The 14,897-nt window shown below is 39.5% G+C and overlaps 2 protein-coding genes across 3 annotated transcripts in view; one reads left to right on the forward strand and one right to left on the reverse strand.

The window, feature by feature from the left end:
• GNB4 (G protein subunit beta 4) overlaps positions 1–14,897 on the reverse strand; it is a 151,723-nt gene that overhangs the window by 123,560 nt on the left and 13,266 nt on the right. The window lies entirely within an intron of this gene.
• USP13 (ubiquitin specific peptidase 13) overlaps positions 1–14,897 on the forward strand; it is a 49,766-nt gene that overhangs the window by 26,789 nt on the left and 8,080 nt on the right. For both annotated transcript variants that reach the window (XM_051782255.1, XM_051782256.1), the window contains exons 7-17: positions 1,960–2,054; positions 3,664–3,851; positions 4,604–4,675; positions 4,932–5,025; positions 7,994–8,119; positions 9,440–9,593; positions 10,939–11,113; positions 11,520–11,608; positions 11,982–12,104; positions 13,949–13,975; positions 14,710–14,853. In XM_051782255.1, the coding sequence (XP_051638215.1) occupies positions 1,960–2,054; positions 3,664–3,851; positions 4,604–4,675; positions 4,932–5,025; positions 7,994–8,119; positions 9,440–9,593; positions 10,939–11,113; positions 11,520–11,608; positions 11,982–12,104; positions 13,949–13,975; positions 14,710–14,853 (1,287 nt within the window). The remainder of the gene's footprint in view (positions 1–1,959; positions 2,055–3,663; positions 3,852–4,603; positions 4,676–4,931; positions 5,026–7,993; positions 8,120–9,439; positions 9,594–10,938; positions 11,114–11,519; positions 11,609–11,981; positions 12,105–13,948; positions 13,976–14,709; positions 14,854–14,897) is intronic.

Genomic DNA, 14,897 nt, shown 5'->3' on the forward strand with positions numbered 1-14,897 from the left:
TAATCTTCTTTCCTTGATTTCTTGAAAAGTGAATTATATCTTTCTCCCATGAAATTAAGTTACACAGCCGAAAGTACTAAAGGATATGACTCAAGCTGGGCTTGAGCAAAAGATTAGTCATGTGTTCCATTTCTGCTGCTTTGGGTCAGTAGTCCCAGAGGACTGCTCCCTGCAGTTGTCAGAGCACAGAGAAAACAATATCAAAGCTTCCATATAGAAAGCAGTCACCCAAGTTCAGTTGCTGTGTAATCTCACTCCATTAGGTGTTTGAACTTTTGGCTGTGCTGTGACCTCACCAGAATACTATGGGAATGTTGTGATGTCTTGTGTGTGGATGAACAGTCATGTTTTCTGGGCACGTTTGCTACCACACAGTGGAATTCCAGCAGATGGGCATCTACAGCCACACACATGCCAGGAAGGTCATTGGGATCAACATTATTAGAGTGTCTGGTGGTTAGAGAGTATTAATGTTTGCAAGTATTAATAGTTTGAGAATATTAATAGTTTGAGAGTATTAATGTTTTTCATAAGGCTGGTCAATTTTAAAAGTTATTTTATGTCTGAGTTCTTGGCTAACCTTCAGTCTATCATTTCAGTGTGGGTTGGGTACTAGCAGACTTCAGTGAGACTGCCTTTTGTGAAAGCCTTATGTAGGGGATGATCTGAGTCTGTAGCTGCCAGAGAGGCCAGGGTAAGGTACTTTCAGAACTGATATTTGTGCTGTGAGCAGACTTTATCTGGGTTCCTGATATCATCTCCTGAGTTTACTTCATCTTTCCCCTGGCTAAGTTTTCTCTGTCAGCCTAGATCTGGCATTGTGGAGCAAGGTCACTGTGAGAAACTCTGCCAGGCATGAAGGAAGCTTGCCTCAGAGAAATGCAGGCAGACTGGCAGAGGAATTCTGGATTTTGGTATGAGGAGAGACCAAAGCAATGAAGTAGTCATTTACTAGAGAAGAAGAGACCTGAGAAAAGATGGAAGGCCTGGTCAAGTCTTACTAGTGTTTGTTTTACACTCCAATTTCTTTATGACGCCTGAAGCTTTATCGTTATTTGCTCAAGTAGGTGAAACCTGCTCTGGTCTCAGCATCATCAAAAAACTTATTTGGTAAACACTAAAAAAAGGGTTTTTCTCTCTCAACTCTTTTGTCCTTCTGTTGAATTTATTAAACTTGGTTTCATATTGAAAATATCATCATTAGATGTGTTGCTTCCCTTGAGAGTGTGAACTGTGCCTTGCCAGAATGTTTATGAGCTTTTACTTAAGGCCTTAAGGAGCTATCTTAGAGGTAGAACTGAAATCCAGATCTCCCATACAATTAAACAAGACACCTCACTCATAAAATCATTCTTTCTCCTTAACTGCGAGATTGGATTAATTTTCAAAGTCCAATTCAGTGGAGTCCATTCCAAAAAAACTCCTCTTTATTTCTAATAAAGAATTTCTCTGTTCTCCTCACATCTCTGTAGGAAAAGAGCAAAAGTGGATTTCTTAAACTGTACTAGAAATTAAAATACTATTGGCATAGTCAGTTGGCCTGATATACTCACATTTTTAGTGTGTTTGCCTGTATCAAGCAGCTCTACAAAAATTCAGAATCTCTCGTTGTCATGTTCAAAATGTGGACTGGCCACATATCTGAGAACTTTGCATGCCTTGTTCCTTGTTTTGCCTACAAATTTCTTTTTTTGAGGGAGGGGAAATACTATGATCACTACAAGTATTTTTAAGTTTTAACACTGTGAAGGCATGTAATTGCTTTTGAGGAAAGCACTTGAGGTGATTGTGTTGAGAGCATTTAAGATACGTACTGAGCTATGTGGTTGTCTGTGCACTTTTCTGCTGGCCATAACCAAACCTGGATAATATGAACAAGGCAACTTATATAGGCAGACCTGTGGTAAACAAAGAGAAAGGGATGTCATTTGAACCTTTGGTTTCTCTCTACTTTTGTAGATGTCTATTCCTTTGATGAAGAGGAGCCGGTTTTAGATCCGCACATAGCAAAACATTTGGCACACTTTGGGATTGATATGCTGCAGATGCAAGTGGTAGGAAATCCATCTTTTATTTGGTTTGTTGTTTACTTGCTTGTCCAGTTGGGGGTGGGAGAGAAAGAGGAGAAGAATGGCACTTGTAGCTTATTTGTGTGATTCCTTCAGTGTTATAGGATTGAGTTTTGTGAAGTTCAACCAGCCAGTTTGTGTTTTATTGTCTGAGATCTGAGGGAATCCTTACTCTCAAATTCAAAAGGTTCTTTCCCAAAGAGGTCTTTGTGTTCTCTAGTTTACATTTTTCACTTCTCCTGTATTGTGTATGATTTGCCTTCAAGATGAAAAACCTCAATCAACTAGAGAAGAATATCTAGAATGCTTAATTACAGTGAGTGAAGGAAAGCCTGTTGCATGTGTAAACAGATACAAGTCTTAAGCAAAAAGAAGCTAAGCAATGGATAAGTTAAAAAGTGGCTGAAAGTTCTTTATGTAAATTTCAGTTTAGGTTTTGTTAAGAAATGCATTACAAAATGAACTAAGACATTCAAGTCTAGAAAACAGTGTGATCTAGGGTATGATATAGTAGACATGGGCTGGGGCAGAAAGGGTCCTGTTCCTGAACATGTGTTTGTGTCTGTATTAGTAAAGAAGTAGTTCCAATAATTTGTATCTTAGTGGATGTTGATTTCAGTTCTGTTTAAATTATGTAAGAAGTCAGAACAGGATATGGTTATAAAGGCAAGTGAGGATTTTGTTGTTGTGTTGGGGGTTTTGTGGTTTGTTTGTTTGTTTGTTTTTCAGTCAAGCACATAACCTAGTATCACTACCTGAGAACTTGAACTGCTAAAAATGAACAAACCTGATACTGGCTTAGTGTATTTCATTGTCCAAGCGGTGAGAAAACTAACTATAACTGAAATGACAGAGAAGAGTTACACTTCAGTTTCAAAAGCCTTTGTGGTACTAATAATATTTTTGGTGTACTAGTGTCCTTGCCAATATAATGAATAGTAAGTTTCTTTTATCCAGTGATCTTTCTGGAAAACCTGTTTTACTCAGCAACCTTGAAAACTTTGCTGTTGCAAAAGTTTTGCCTCTAGTCTGAACCATTCTTAGAGAAGTGACACAGTAGTGCCAGTAGTGAATGACACTGCAGTGACCTGTACCTGCAGGCTGAAGGCTGATCTGTAAAGGAGAGAAACTTCAGTGCCACAAATTTGGGCTTTTCCCATTCGAAAGAAGGGAAGAGTTCTTGGATCTGCAGCTTTTCACGTGGTTTGTTGCTAGGACCAGCTCCTGCAGCAGCAGCTATTCCTGGCCATTACAAGTGGAGTAGAAAATCTGAAAAGAAAGCTGCGTTTGATGCTGAGGCTTGAGGTCACAGCCCTGAGAGAAGTGAAACCACCAACTGAGATTGAGGTCACAACTGGGAACACTTGAAGAGCCAGTGGTCTCTGGTAAAGAGCTGAGAAGTGTAGTGGAGGAACAAGCTGCCAGCTTTCTGACCCTCATCTTCTCCCTTACCTGCAGCATTTACCTCCCTTTGCCCATTAATTTGACTTTTCCTTTTTTTGCAGTATAGATCACAAAGTTGTTGGTGATGATGGCAGCAACATAATTGCTGCAGAAGTTAAGCAGATTAAAAAGAAAATCTTGTTGCTTTCAGACAGAGAACGGGCTGAGAGATAATGATATAAAGCCAAGAGTCTCAGAATGGGAAGTGATTCAGGAAGCTGGCGTGAAACTCAAGCCCATGTATGGCCCAGGATACACTGGCATAAAGAACCTGGGAAATAGCTGCTACCTCAATGCTGTCATGCAAGCCATTTTCAGCATCCCAGAGTTCCAGCGAGCGTAAGTAGCTTCACACCAGTTCTTGTCACTAACTGCTGCTTGTTCAATGTGTTGTTTTTCTAAGAAAAATAAAAATGGTATTTTAATTTTTGTCTCCCCTGCAAACAGACCTCTTTCAGTCAGTTTGGTGGCTGCTTAGAGGATTGGAAAAGGTTGGAACACAAAACCCAATCTGCCTTTGAAACCAGAACTTACTGACTTAAGTGGTGGGAAATCATATGCCACCTTGTAAATTTGATGTCTCTGTCTCTGCTGTTTATATACATATGCACATATCTCTATTTATCTTGGTATCATCAGTATCACATTAGGGGTTTTGTCCATGCCTTTGTACCACTGCAGGAGACATTCTGTTGCTCTAGTGTGATTTGTGCAAAAAACTGGCACAAACATGTTAATATTGATTCATTCTAGTGGAAAACAATGCACCTGTTGCATGCAGATCTGGCTAAGGAGGGAAACTGTCAGAGGCATATGTTAATTAAAATTTAAAAATACCTTGGTTCTCAACTCAGCTCTGTGGTTTTGAGCAACACCATTGTGCAGCTATTTCAAGATCAAGGAATAGAATTTAAATTCCAGATGAACAGCACTGCCATATCCTTTATATCTAGAAGCTTCTAAGTAAAACCTTAATGTCTGTTACCTAATTTCTTTGCTATTAGTTTTGCATGATAGAAGCACTCACCAAGGATAGATTGACTCATTAAGCTGCAGTATTTGAACGTTTCTCCTTTGTTCTTGCTGCCCAGGTATGTGGGAAACCTTCCGCGAATATTTGACTACTCTCCTCTTGATCCAACACAAGATTTCAACACTCAGATGTAAGTTTTCTCAATTATTTACTTGGTCAACTTAAATAGAATCTAAATAACTTAATGGCAGGGCAAAAGAACACCTTTTCATGGGCTTGAAAGTGAAATATGGCACAAGGTAGAATGGAAAGATTTGCCCACTTAGTTGCAGGTAATGACATTCTGTTTCAAAAACAGTAAACTTCTTTTTTGCTTGAAATAAAAGTCTTCTATTCTTTTCTGTTTTTCTCACATGTTTGTTTCCACCCCACCTTCTTCCTTACAGGGCTAAACTGGGACACGGCCTCCTTTCAGGCCAATACTCTAAGCCACCCATGAAATCTGAGCTTATTGAGCAGGTGATGAAAGAAGAATACAAGGTATTTGCCTGAGTTTGTACAGCCTGGTAACTAGGTAAAAGTGATATCCTGAGAAAAGGGAACAGGTGCTGGGCATTGAAGAACACGTGTGGGTCCAGCATGGATGGGATGCTTAGCAAGGTGGAATGTGCAGGATACCAGTCAGGGATATATTAGTCAGGCTCTATTTGTGCAGCACATTAAAGCAAGCATTGGTTCTGCTAATAAAGTATTCTGCTGCTCCAGTGATGAGTGCAAATGTTCATAGAATTGGCAACCAATGTTTATCTTCTCTGAGGAACAAAAAAAATCCAGAGAGTCTTGAGTATTGGAAGCAAGCTTATAAATCCTCTGTAAATTTCAGAAAGAAGTACAATGAGCTAAAGAATTCTTTCCAGGAAGGGTCTGACAATATTCCACCTGATTTCTGGAGAAGCTGTCTAGGTAATGCAAGATTAGGTGGTGCTGGAGGCTTTCATGTAGATGGAGGGGCCATGCAGAGCCATAGAAGTGATGCATGTTTCTCCCACAGAGCCATGGTGATAGTTTCCATGGAAATGCATGTTTTCCTCTACCTTCATCTATCAATTACTGATATACGAATTTCTCCTGAAATCAGAATGCCAGTGAGATTTTGGACAGACAGAGCACTGATACAGAGTAGTTTCCATGATCTGAAAGTCCTGTGTCTCCTTCGTTTGTACAGCAGCTATTCATTGTTTTGGAAAAACAAATAATGAATCCTGCTTGCTTCAAGTTCAACTTCAAAATTTACCAACACACCCCTAGGACTAAGGAATAGTGGAACAGATTTCACCATGCATTGAATTATGTGTACTGACTGACCTGCTTTGCTAAACACACCCAGGATGTGAATGAAGAATAATGTCCTGGAAGTTCAGGGACCTGAATCCTTCAAATAAAGCTACACCTCCATGTTTAGCTCTGCATCCACTACTACCAATGAGATATTGAGAACTTTGTAATGACAGATGGTATAAATCTCTGTTAGGTTGCAGTAGGCATCTACTGGCATTTAACGGTGCTTGTGGTGTTCATAAATGCAGTTTAATAAAGTTGAAGTTACATGCCTCAAATGACTTCCTTATCAAGCAATTCATAGCAGATATTAGGATTTGAAACAGCTTTTACAGCTTTTGTTCCTTGTTGTATTGAAGACTTATTTAAAAAAAATCAGATGTAGATATTTTCTCCATTCCTTCACTCTGGGAATGTGAATTTATGTTTTTTTCAGCTTGGGGATGCTTTTTGTTGTTTGGTGCCTTCCCCCTCCCACCACTAATGCTGATATACATTGAGATATTATTTTGTCTTTCAGACATTTTAATAAATATAACTGCATAGAATTTTAGGCCTTCAGTGTTTTCAAGTGCTTCTGCTTTGTGTCTATAAAATCAATTATTAATTTAATTTTTTTTCCTTTCCTTTTTTGTCCCCTCCCACATGCAAAGAAGTTCTCTAGCTTTCTGAGCCTTTGGAACTCATCCAAAGTTTTGGGGAGTTGTTGCTTGTAGAAGCAATTCATATGAGATCTGCAGTGGTCCAGCACAATCTATATTTAGCTAAACTATTTTGCAACTGTTGATGGGGAAAGTATGCCAGGTATTCTATAAATATTCATGGTACTGTGGAGTTGAAATTTTTCACCACAGGAGTTTAGCCTGGAAATGGCAGCATTTTTCTTGGACCCACTTTAACATTAAAAAGAGGCTGAAAGCCTAATGGGTCATCAGCTACTACTTGATTTTCTGTTTAGAGCTTTAGCTTTGGGGGAGTTTTGTGTCCTTGAGGTGGAAAGGGTTTAGATTGCAAGATTCAATCCTCTTTTATAGACTGTCACACATAGCATGTTTCTCTTCTTCTTGTTCAAAGTGTATAGGTATAAACAAGGCTTGATTCCAAACTCACTGCATTATACAGCAGGATGAGTGTGCCATAATTCTGCTTCTGGCATGGGAAGAAGCCTGGTATTTAGTGATCTGAGCTAGTTTATGCATTTCTCTCCCCAGTCCTAGTTTTGATGAAAGGCAGTTGAGGGCATTGAAGCAAATATAACCCAAGATTCAGAAATCCCTAGAACATCTCTTTGTCCAAGCAATACCAGGACTCTGTCTCTTGACAAGAGACTTTAAGGAGCATCTTAGGCTAATGTGGTTGCTGGTGTAGTGCCAGAAATTAAAAAAGAATTAAAATTGAGAATCTGCCTCTGGTTTCAGTGGTTCTAGGAATATTCTTCCCTGGTAAAACAAAGAATAAAATTTTGCTCTTTTAGTGTGTGCTTTATGTGCCTCCCATTTCATGCTGCTTTTTCTATTTTTATCTTGGTGTGATAATGCAACTCTAGTAATGAATGAGATTGACTGAGTTTTTAACAGCCTCTGAGAATTATACTTTTGCTAGGATGGCCTTGAAAATTATTTTGTCTCATAGAGGAAGAGAACAAATCTGAAGAAAAGATTCTGACCCCTTCAGAACTGTTACTTAAATGGCAAAACAACTAGTGTTGTCTTGAGGATCTGGAATGGCTGGGGAGTCCTCTTAAACTAGCATAGAGGATGAGAAAGTCAAAACTAGGACTCTCTTGGAAGCTAGAGATTTTCTGATTTAGGGTAGTTTCCTACTGAAAGGCTAAAGGCAATAAGTTATGGTCTTTCAACACGACCAACACCTTTCTGAAAACTACTAACCTTTAGCAAACCTTCAGTAGTCTCTTTTAATTTACAAATGCCTTAGAACAGGTAGAGTGAGCACTGTAGAAACTAAGTCATAAAACATACTCTAAATCCCCCAAATCATGTTTTGGGCCCTCCCCATTTTTATTAAAATAGAAAACTAGATGAAACAGAAACTATCATTTCTCCGGTGGCAGAAATGGGCCACAGGTAGATCTAGTGGAGTGACTTTGGGATATTTGGTCCAGGATTGAATAAAAATGTTTCTTTAAAATTTTTCTCTTTGTTTTATTTAGCCTCAACGCAATGGAATATCTCCCAGGATGTTTAAGGCTTTTATAAGTAAAGGCCATCCAGAATTTTCCTCTAATAGACAACAAGACGCACAGGAATTTTTCCTACATCTTATAAATCTAGTAGAGGTGAGAAAATCCCAATTACTGCTTCTTTTCCTTGGTTATATTAGAAAATGAGGGCAAATCTGTTGTATGAGAGTCTAATTTTTTTAATTATAGTGTATTTGGTCTTAGATATATAGAAAATGCCACTAATGGAAATGTATTTTGGTTTAGAAACAGTTGTTTCTTTAATTTTTCCTTTTCTTTACTTCAGACTCTTGCATGACCATGCACAGGGCCAATGCTGCTGATAGCAACTGTAGGAGATATAAAGAGGTCAAGCATCACTGTACAGGCTATAAGATTTATAAACATATGTGACCTTTTAAATTGCTGTTTGTGTTATGGTTACATACTATCTGTTTGCTTACCATATTGAAGTTTGTAATGGAATATTATTATTATTATTATTATTATTATTATTATTATTATTATTCCTAATTCATATAATTGTTGGGAGCAAATTAATTACCCTGTCCAGCTCTTTTGCAAATCCCAGCTGTACATCATTGAATCATGGGAGGAAGGACTTCTCTGCTGAAAACTATGTAACTGTTTGTCAGTTGAATATTTTAGTATAAAATTCTAAGTTCTACTGAGCTCCAGCTCACTGCTGTGTGTATAAGAATCATACTGTGAATTTTAATGCTGTCTTTCTGAAAAGGAATTTACAAATACATCAGTTTTGATGTAAAGCATTTCTTGTCTACCCTCCTCCCTCGTTTTCCCATTTTCCCCAAGAATCGAAGGTGTTTATTCATGTGTTACAGTCTCTAGATGAAGTTACTCACATTTGCATGCATAATGTTCCACATCCCAAAATGCATGTACTGATTATAGGGTGGTTAGAAGACACTTCTCTGTTTCTTGCCTGATAACAGGCATTAATGTGAACAACAAGGAGGAGGTATATTATTTGTTTGACATTCCCATCTGGATAATGAACTACAAGTTGCTTGTTCTGTTTCAGTGCAGATTCAGAGTGGTGGGAGCAATTCTGTTTGCTGAAAGGATGTTCCATGTTATTTGCCTGAGCTTTCTATCTTTATTGTAACCTACCACCTCCCTACCTCCTTCTGTTCACCTTGCTCAGTCAGGTTCATTAGGCACATGCTCTGCAAGTTCCTGTGTAGAAAGATACTGCTGTGGGTGCAGACATTGTGGACTTCAGTTTATTCTCTACGAGTGCAAGATTTTTGCATGCAGTCCAATGCAAGCTGAGCTGCCAGATCCGGGTGCAAGCTCGGTGTCTTTGTGCTTACCATAAAACAACCAGCAGCCTTTGGGTTGTCTGGTCATTTTAATGATCATCACATAAGTGATTTGGTTTAATATTCCTTTCAGAGGAACCCTGTGGGTTCAGAAAACCCGAGCGATGTGTTCCGGTTCCTGGTGGAGGAGCGCACGCAGTGCTGCCAGTCCAGAAAGGTCCGCTACACCGAGAGAGTGGACTACATCATGCAGTTACCTGTTGCCATGGAGGCAGCAACAAACAAAGGTAAAGAAAGAAACTGGTCTGTTTGACCCAGGGATGTGCCACACTTGTAGTACAAGGTGTTCCCCCTTGTTTTGCGTGTGTGTTGCGGGGGCAGGGGGGTCATGTGTGTGCCCAGAGATCCCCCTTAGAACTGAATCTCCTTTGTCCTGGGCAGTGAAAAGGTTTATAAACTAACTTCTTCACCATAAAAAAGGAACTGAACATACTAGCTAATAAATATCTGTGTAAAAACACACACTCATAAACCCCGAAACCTCCAAACCGATCAAAAAAACCGAATTGGCTTTGTGTTTGTTAGCAGCAGATTAGAAGATTTAATATGATAATAGAGAATAGGGGTATAAGATAGTTTGTAATCCATAAATACAAAATACACAATTTGGATATCCTGGACTGTAGGGAAGGAGGATGAAGCATTGGATGTTGATTTAATAAACAGGAGTGGCTTTTTGATGCCTACAAGCTGTCTGAAATAGGACACTTGTTTTTAAAGGAGACAATAGTTGAGGAGACTTGAAAACTTGGAAACAGGAGAGAGGCAGTGACAAATCGTGGTTGCCCCTGCAATCAGTGGTGAAGAGTCTTGCAAACTAACAATAAATGTGTGCTTGAGGTAGAAGTGAAGGAGACATCACAGGAACAGTAGAAGGGGGATGTGCCTCACAGATTCAATATGTAAAATATTTTATAGCCAGAGGGAAGTATTTTGGTTGTTTAATGAGATCCTTCGAAGTAGCACAAAGCCGAGAAGTCTACCTACTGCTTTTCACCTAACCCACAACTCCTTGAAGTGGACGTTAAGTTTAGGATAACTTTGCAATCTTTGTTCATCAGTTTCAGTGATGATTCTGTTGCTTATAAAAGAGCATGTTATTTCCAGGTAATGACTCAGAAGACAGATTAGTTTATAAATTTGCCATATGGCACTGCTCAGCTTGCTGGTGTCAGGACTTTTTCTAGATCATACATAATCCTGTCCTGTCCAGATAGTCAGATGACAGAGATAGACAGCAATAACTTTCCAACTCAGATGGAGCTGATAAAGTGGGTAGTTGGTGTTAGTATTCACACAGGATTCTGACTGTCATGGCAAGATTTTCATTGGTGGTTACCTGGCATTTCCAGTTCTGTGTTTTCACCATGAACAAACCCCCTTCAAAATAGAGATGTGTCTTTAAGTGTAGCTCCTGAACCTGATGCAGACAAAAAAATTTGGTGTCTAGTTAAAGCCATGTAAAAGTTCTATTGCTAAGTATTTTTTTGCATTTTCGAAACTTGCAAAAATAAGCCTGGTGAGGAACACACAACCATGACAGTATTCATTAGTGTTGTGCATATTTCTCAGATGAATTAATTGCCTATGAGTTGAAGAGGCGAGAAGCAGAAGCTGCAAGGAGACCTCCACCAGAACTTGTCCGTGCCAAGATCCCATTTAGTGCATGTCTGCAGGCCTTTTCTGAACCCAGCAATGTAGAGGATTTCTGGAGTAGTGCCCTTCAAGCAAAATCTGCAGGAGTTAAGTAAGTGTGTGTCCAGCTGCCTGTTAAAATCTGTGCTCTGTGCTTGTCTTGCTACCTGGACATGATACAGAGAGGAACAGACAAAAGCACAGTGGGTTTTGCTGTTGTATTGTTGCTGGGGCTCGCTCATAAATGTGATGTGCAGATCAAACCTGACAAGCTGTAGTGATGCCTTGAGCAGGAAATCAATTGTTCTCAACTGTCAGCCTCCAAGAGGTGATGCAGTCTGGTTGTTATGAGCTTGAACTTTAAATGCTCGTAGCTTAATTGTTTGCCCACATTTTAGAATTTGATCCTGTCTATCAACTAGCAATGGTTCATCTCAGTGTGCATGAGGTTCTGAAATCTGTGCTCCATGTGATTTTGTTGCCTTGTTTGAAAGAATTGTATTTCTTGTCCTTGCCAGGACTTCCCGTTTTGCTTCGTTTCCTGAGTACTTAGTGGTGCAGATAAAGAAATTCACCTTTGGCCTTGATTGGATACCCAAAAAGCTTGGTATGTGCTTTTTATATTTACCTTTTCTTCATTCTATCCAAGATAATGGATAAGGTGTACACACTTTGGTCTGTAATGAGGACCTGACTTGACTCTTAAGTTTGTACTGTGAAGATCCTAATTGAGTCTTCTTTCCTTTTATGACAAATTAAACCAATCCATCAGGTCTGTGGGGTTAAAACACAGTTTCATGTAATCTGACCTCCTAGCTAAATTGTTTTAGTGTTCCAAATGTCTCAAATAACTTTTCAGAAGGAGAATCCTTCTGTACTTGTACCTTGAGTACCGGAGTCCCCTCTCTGAAGGGGTAGGTTACACCACAAGGGTCATTTTGCTGGGTGCATAAGCTTAGCCTGTTTCTCTGCTTTTGTAGATGTTTCTATAGACATGCCAGATTTCCTGGATATCAGCCACCTTCGGGCCAGGGGGCTCCAGCCAGGAGAAGAGGAACTTCCAGACATTGCTCCTCCCATTGTCATTCCCGATGATCCAAAAGGTATTTACTGGCTTACTGTCTCATGTGTTCCCCTTTCCTTCTAGCACACAGGGATTCTCTTTAATCTTCACATTTTGGGACTGTGAACAAAAAAGCAGCTCTGTGCTTCTGTCATTGAAGACTTTTACAACACAGCCTTTTGTCTTCCCTGCTAGACAGTCCTAGTTCTTCCAGCTTTGATGTTTTTGGGATTTATCATAGAATCACAGGCTGGTTTGGGTTGGAACGGGGGGTTCCAACCCCTGTGCCATGGGCAGGGACACCTTCCACTAGAAGGTTTGATAACTGATGCTGCTCTTCAGGACTCTCTCCAAATAACCTTCAGTTCATGTCCATGAATCCCTTGCAGTAAAGTCACTGTGCACTTCCCAGGGTCTGGTGCAGAGGACTTGGTCTCAGAGTCCTTTGGGTCTTATGACAGGTGTCAGAAGTGGGGTGGAGCATTAATCTATTTGGTCTTTACATTTTCATAAGAGGTGTTACTAAACTGCTGTTGTTTTGTACTAAATTTTGTCTAAAACCTGGTGATAAAGTAATTTGCAAGGTCCTGTACCTAAATCCATTTCTTGGTTCTTGTGTACTCCCTTGAGCACAGTATATGGTCCAGTATATTTTGGTCAGAAGAAATTTTAAAATCTGTCTTTTATTGCAATTATTGATGTAGGATTTTAGTGTTACAGTTCTGAGCAGGTGCTCTTCTCCTTAGTCACAGACTTTACTTAGATAATTCCAAACACTTTGGTTCAACGTGGCACAACAAGTGCACCACATCTGCAGAACTGATTAATTCACAGGACAATACTTAATGCACAAGGGGCCACAATTTAAGATAACAGTTTTCCAGGCATAGATTAAAATTTTAATAATTCTTAAAATACAAGGATTGTTAGCTGCATGTTAGACATGCAGCTGCCCATGCATGCATAGTTCTCTTCTCTGGATGTACGTGGCTGTACAGCCCATTAAAAAAGGCTGTCTTAAGGAGATGATGTCAAAAGGCTAACTAAAATATTTCTAGAGCAGAAAGAAAGAGGAGTGAATAACATGCTATGCTGGCTTTTTCCCCCTTAAATACCATTTCTTTTATGCTAAAGTTCAGAAACAAGAATATTAGAATGTCCTCCTTCCTCCTTCCTTGGGTTTTTCTGGAAAACAAAATGGTTTATGGCTAGTAAAATGATGCCTTAGTGAATGTCTAGTAAAATGTGCTGATTTATGGCTAGTAAAATGTGACCTTAGACCCAGGTTGTTGCAATTTCCTCCAAATGACTGGCATTTGGGTGCTTCAGTATTTAATATGAAGCCAGTAATGCAACTACTCTCATGACATGATGGCCCCATTTGCTTGGATATTTTTAATAGAAGTGGCATAATATCAAGCTGTATGTAGGTGAAAGAACACCAGTACCTGAAATTGTGTGTAGAGCAAGGATATCACAAAATTCAGTTCTCTAAAGGTTTTAATTTCATCCCACGTCTGTAGAGGTTTCTCACAAAGGCCTGTTCCTTCTTACCCTCTTGTTGAATGGACTGATCTAGTTTTAGTGTAAATGCATGGCTGATGATACTTTATTTATAACAAAACAGATTCTTGCTTGGGTCAACCATCAGCTTTATTTCCTACTGGTTTTTAGTACCAGTGACACTTTGCTCTGAACTAAGGGAAATTACTGCTCTAGTTCATGGCAAAAACATTGGGGATGTAAGGATGAGTGTGCCTTGTCTCTATGAGGTCAAATGTTTCTATGACTTTAAAAATATGGAATTGTTTTTTCACATATGGATCTACTTAACCTTCATATAAGTCCTTTTCCCTGTTTTTTTTTTCCATTCTTAATTTTCAGATCGTATGACGAACCATTTCATGGAGTGTACGTATCTCATTTTTCTGAGACTGGTATTTCAGCTGCGTAAAAGGTTGTCATGCTTTTGCTCAGCTAATGGATTCTCATCATAGAGATGCATGAAATGTTGCCCTGCATGCTTCTAAGTAACAGCTGATTTCTGTACTTGTTCAGCATTTACTTCCACGTGTGCGGGATTCTCTTAGAAAAGAGTCTGTAGTAGCGTCAGTGTAGTCAGAATATGAGCTGGTCCTCCATCTGCTGCTCCTCAGGAGGATCTTGCAGTTCTGGAGGTCACAGCTGCTTGATCCTGGCTCCCTCTGGACAGTGATTTAATCTAAAGCTGTCATTCAGAGACGAAGTTCAAGTGGACACTGATAGATCTGGCAGGTGTTGTTTCTCTAACCTGCAAGATCCTGCCTTTGAGAGGTGCTTGCTTTTGGCTGCCATTTCTAGCTAAGTTCACCATCTGACTTCCTCACCCCTTGAAATCCAGTGGTGAGGTTTCTTAATAAATAAAGTCCTGTAGTCATCCATCAAGGTTCAATGATCTGTGTAGATTACTGTGACAAAAGATTATCTCTAAGTCCATAGCAACTACTGTAATGCTGTGTACAAGGCTTATGGCTGTGGGTTTATTGAAGTACTAAACCAAATCCAAGGGATAGGTACTGTAATATGTGGCACCATGAATAACAATAAGACATCTTATACAGTGGATGAAATTAGACTTTGATATTTTAGAAGGTCTTTTCTTGTAGCCCTAGATATTGATGAGTCTTCAGTTATGCAACTGGCAGAGATGGGCTTTCCTTTGGAAGCGTGTCGGAAAGCTGTGTACTATACAGGCAACCTGGGTGCTGAAGTTGCTTTCAACTGGATCATTGCACACATGGAAGAACCAGGTCAGTGACTGGAAGGTGTAAGTTAAACTCAGTTCCTCGTTGTG

Source organism: Manacus candei, unplaced genomic scaffold, assembly GCF_025592945.1.
Source record: "Manacus candei isolate 608988 ecotype Guabito, Panama unplaced genomic scaffold, ASM2559294v1 h1tg000015l, whole genome shotgun sequence".
NCBI lineage: Eukaryota > Metazoa > Chordata > Aves > Passeriformes > Pipridae > Manacus > Manacus candei.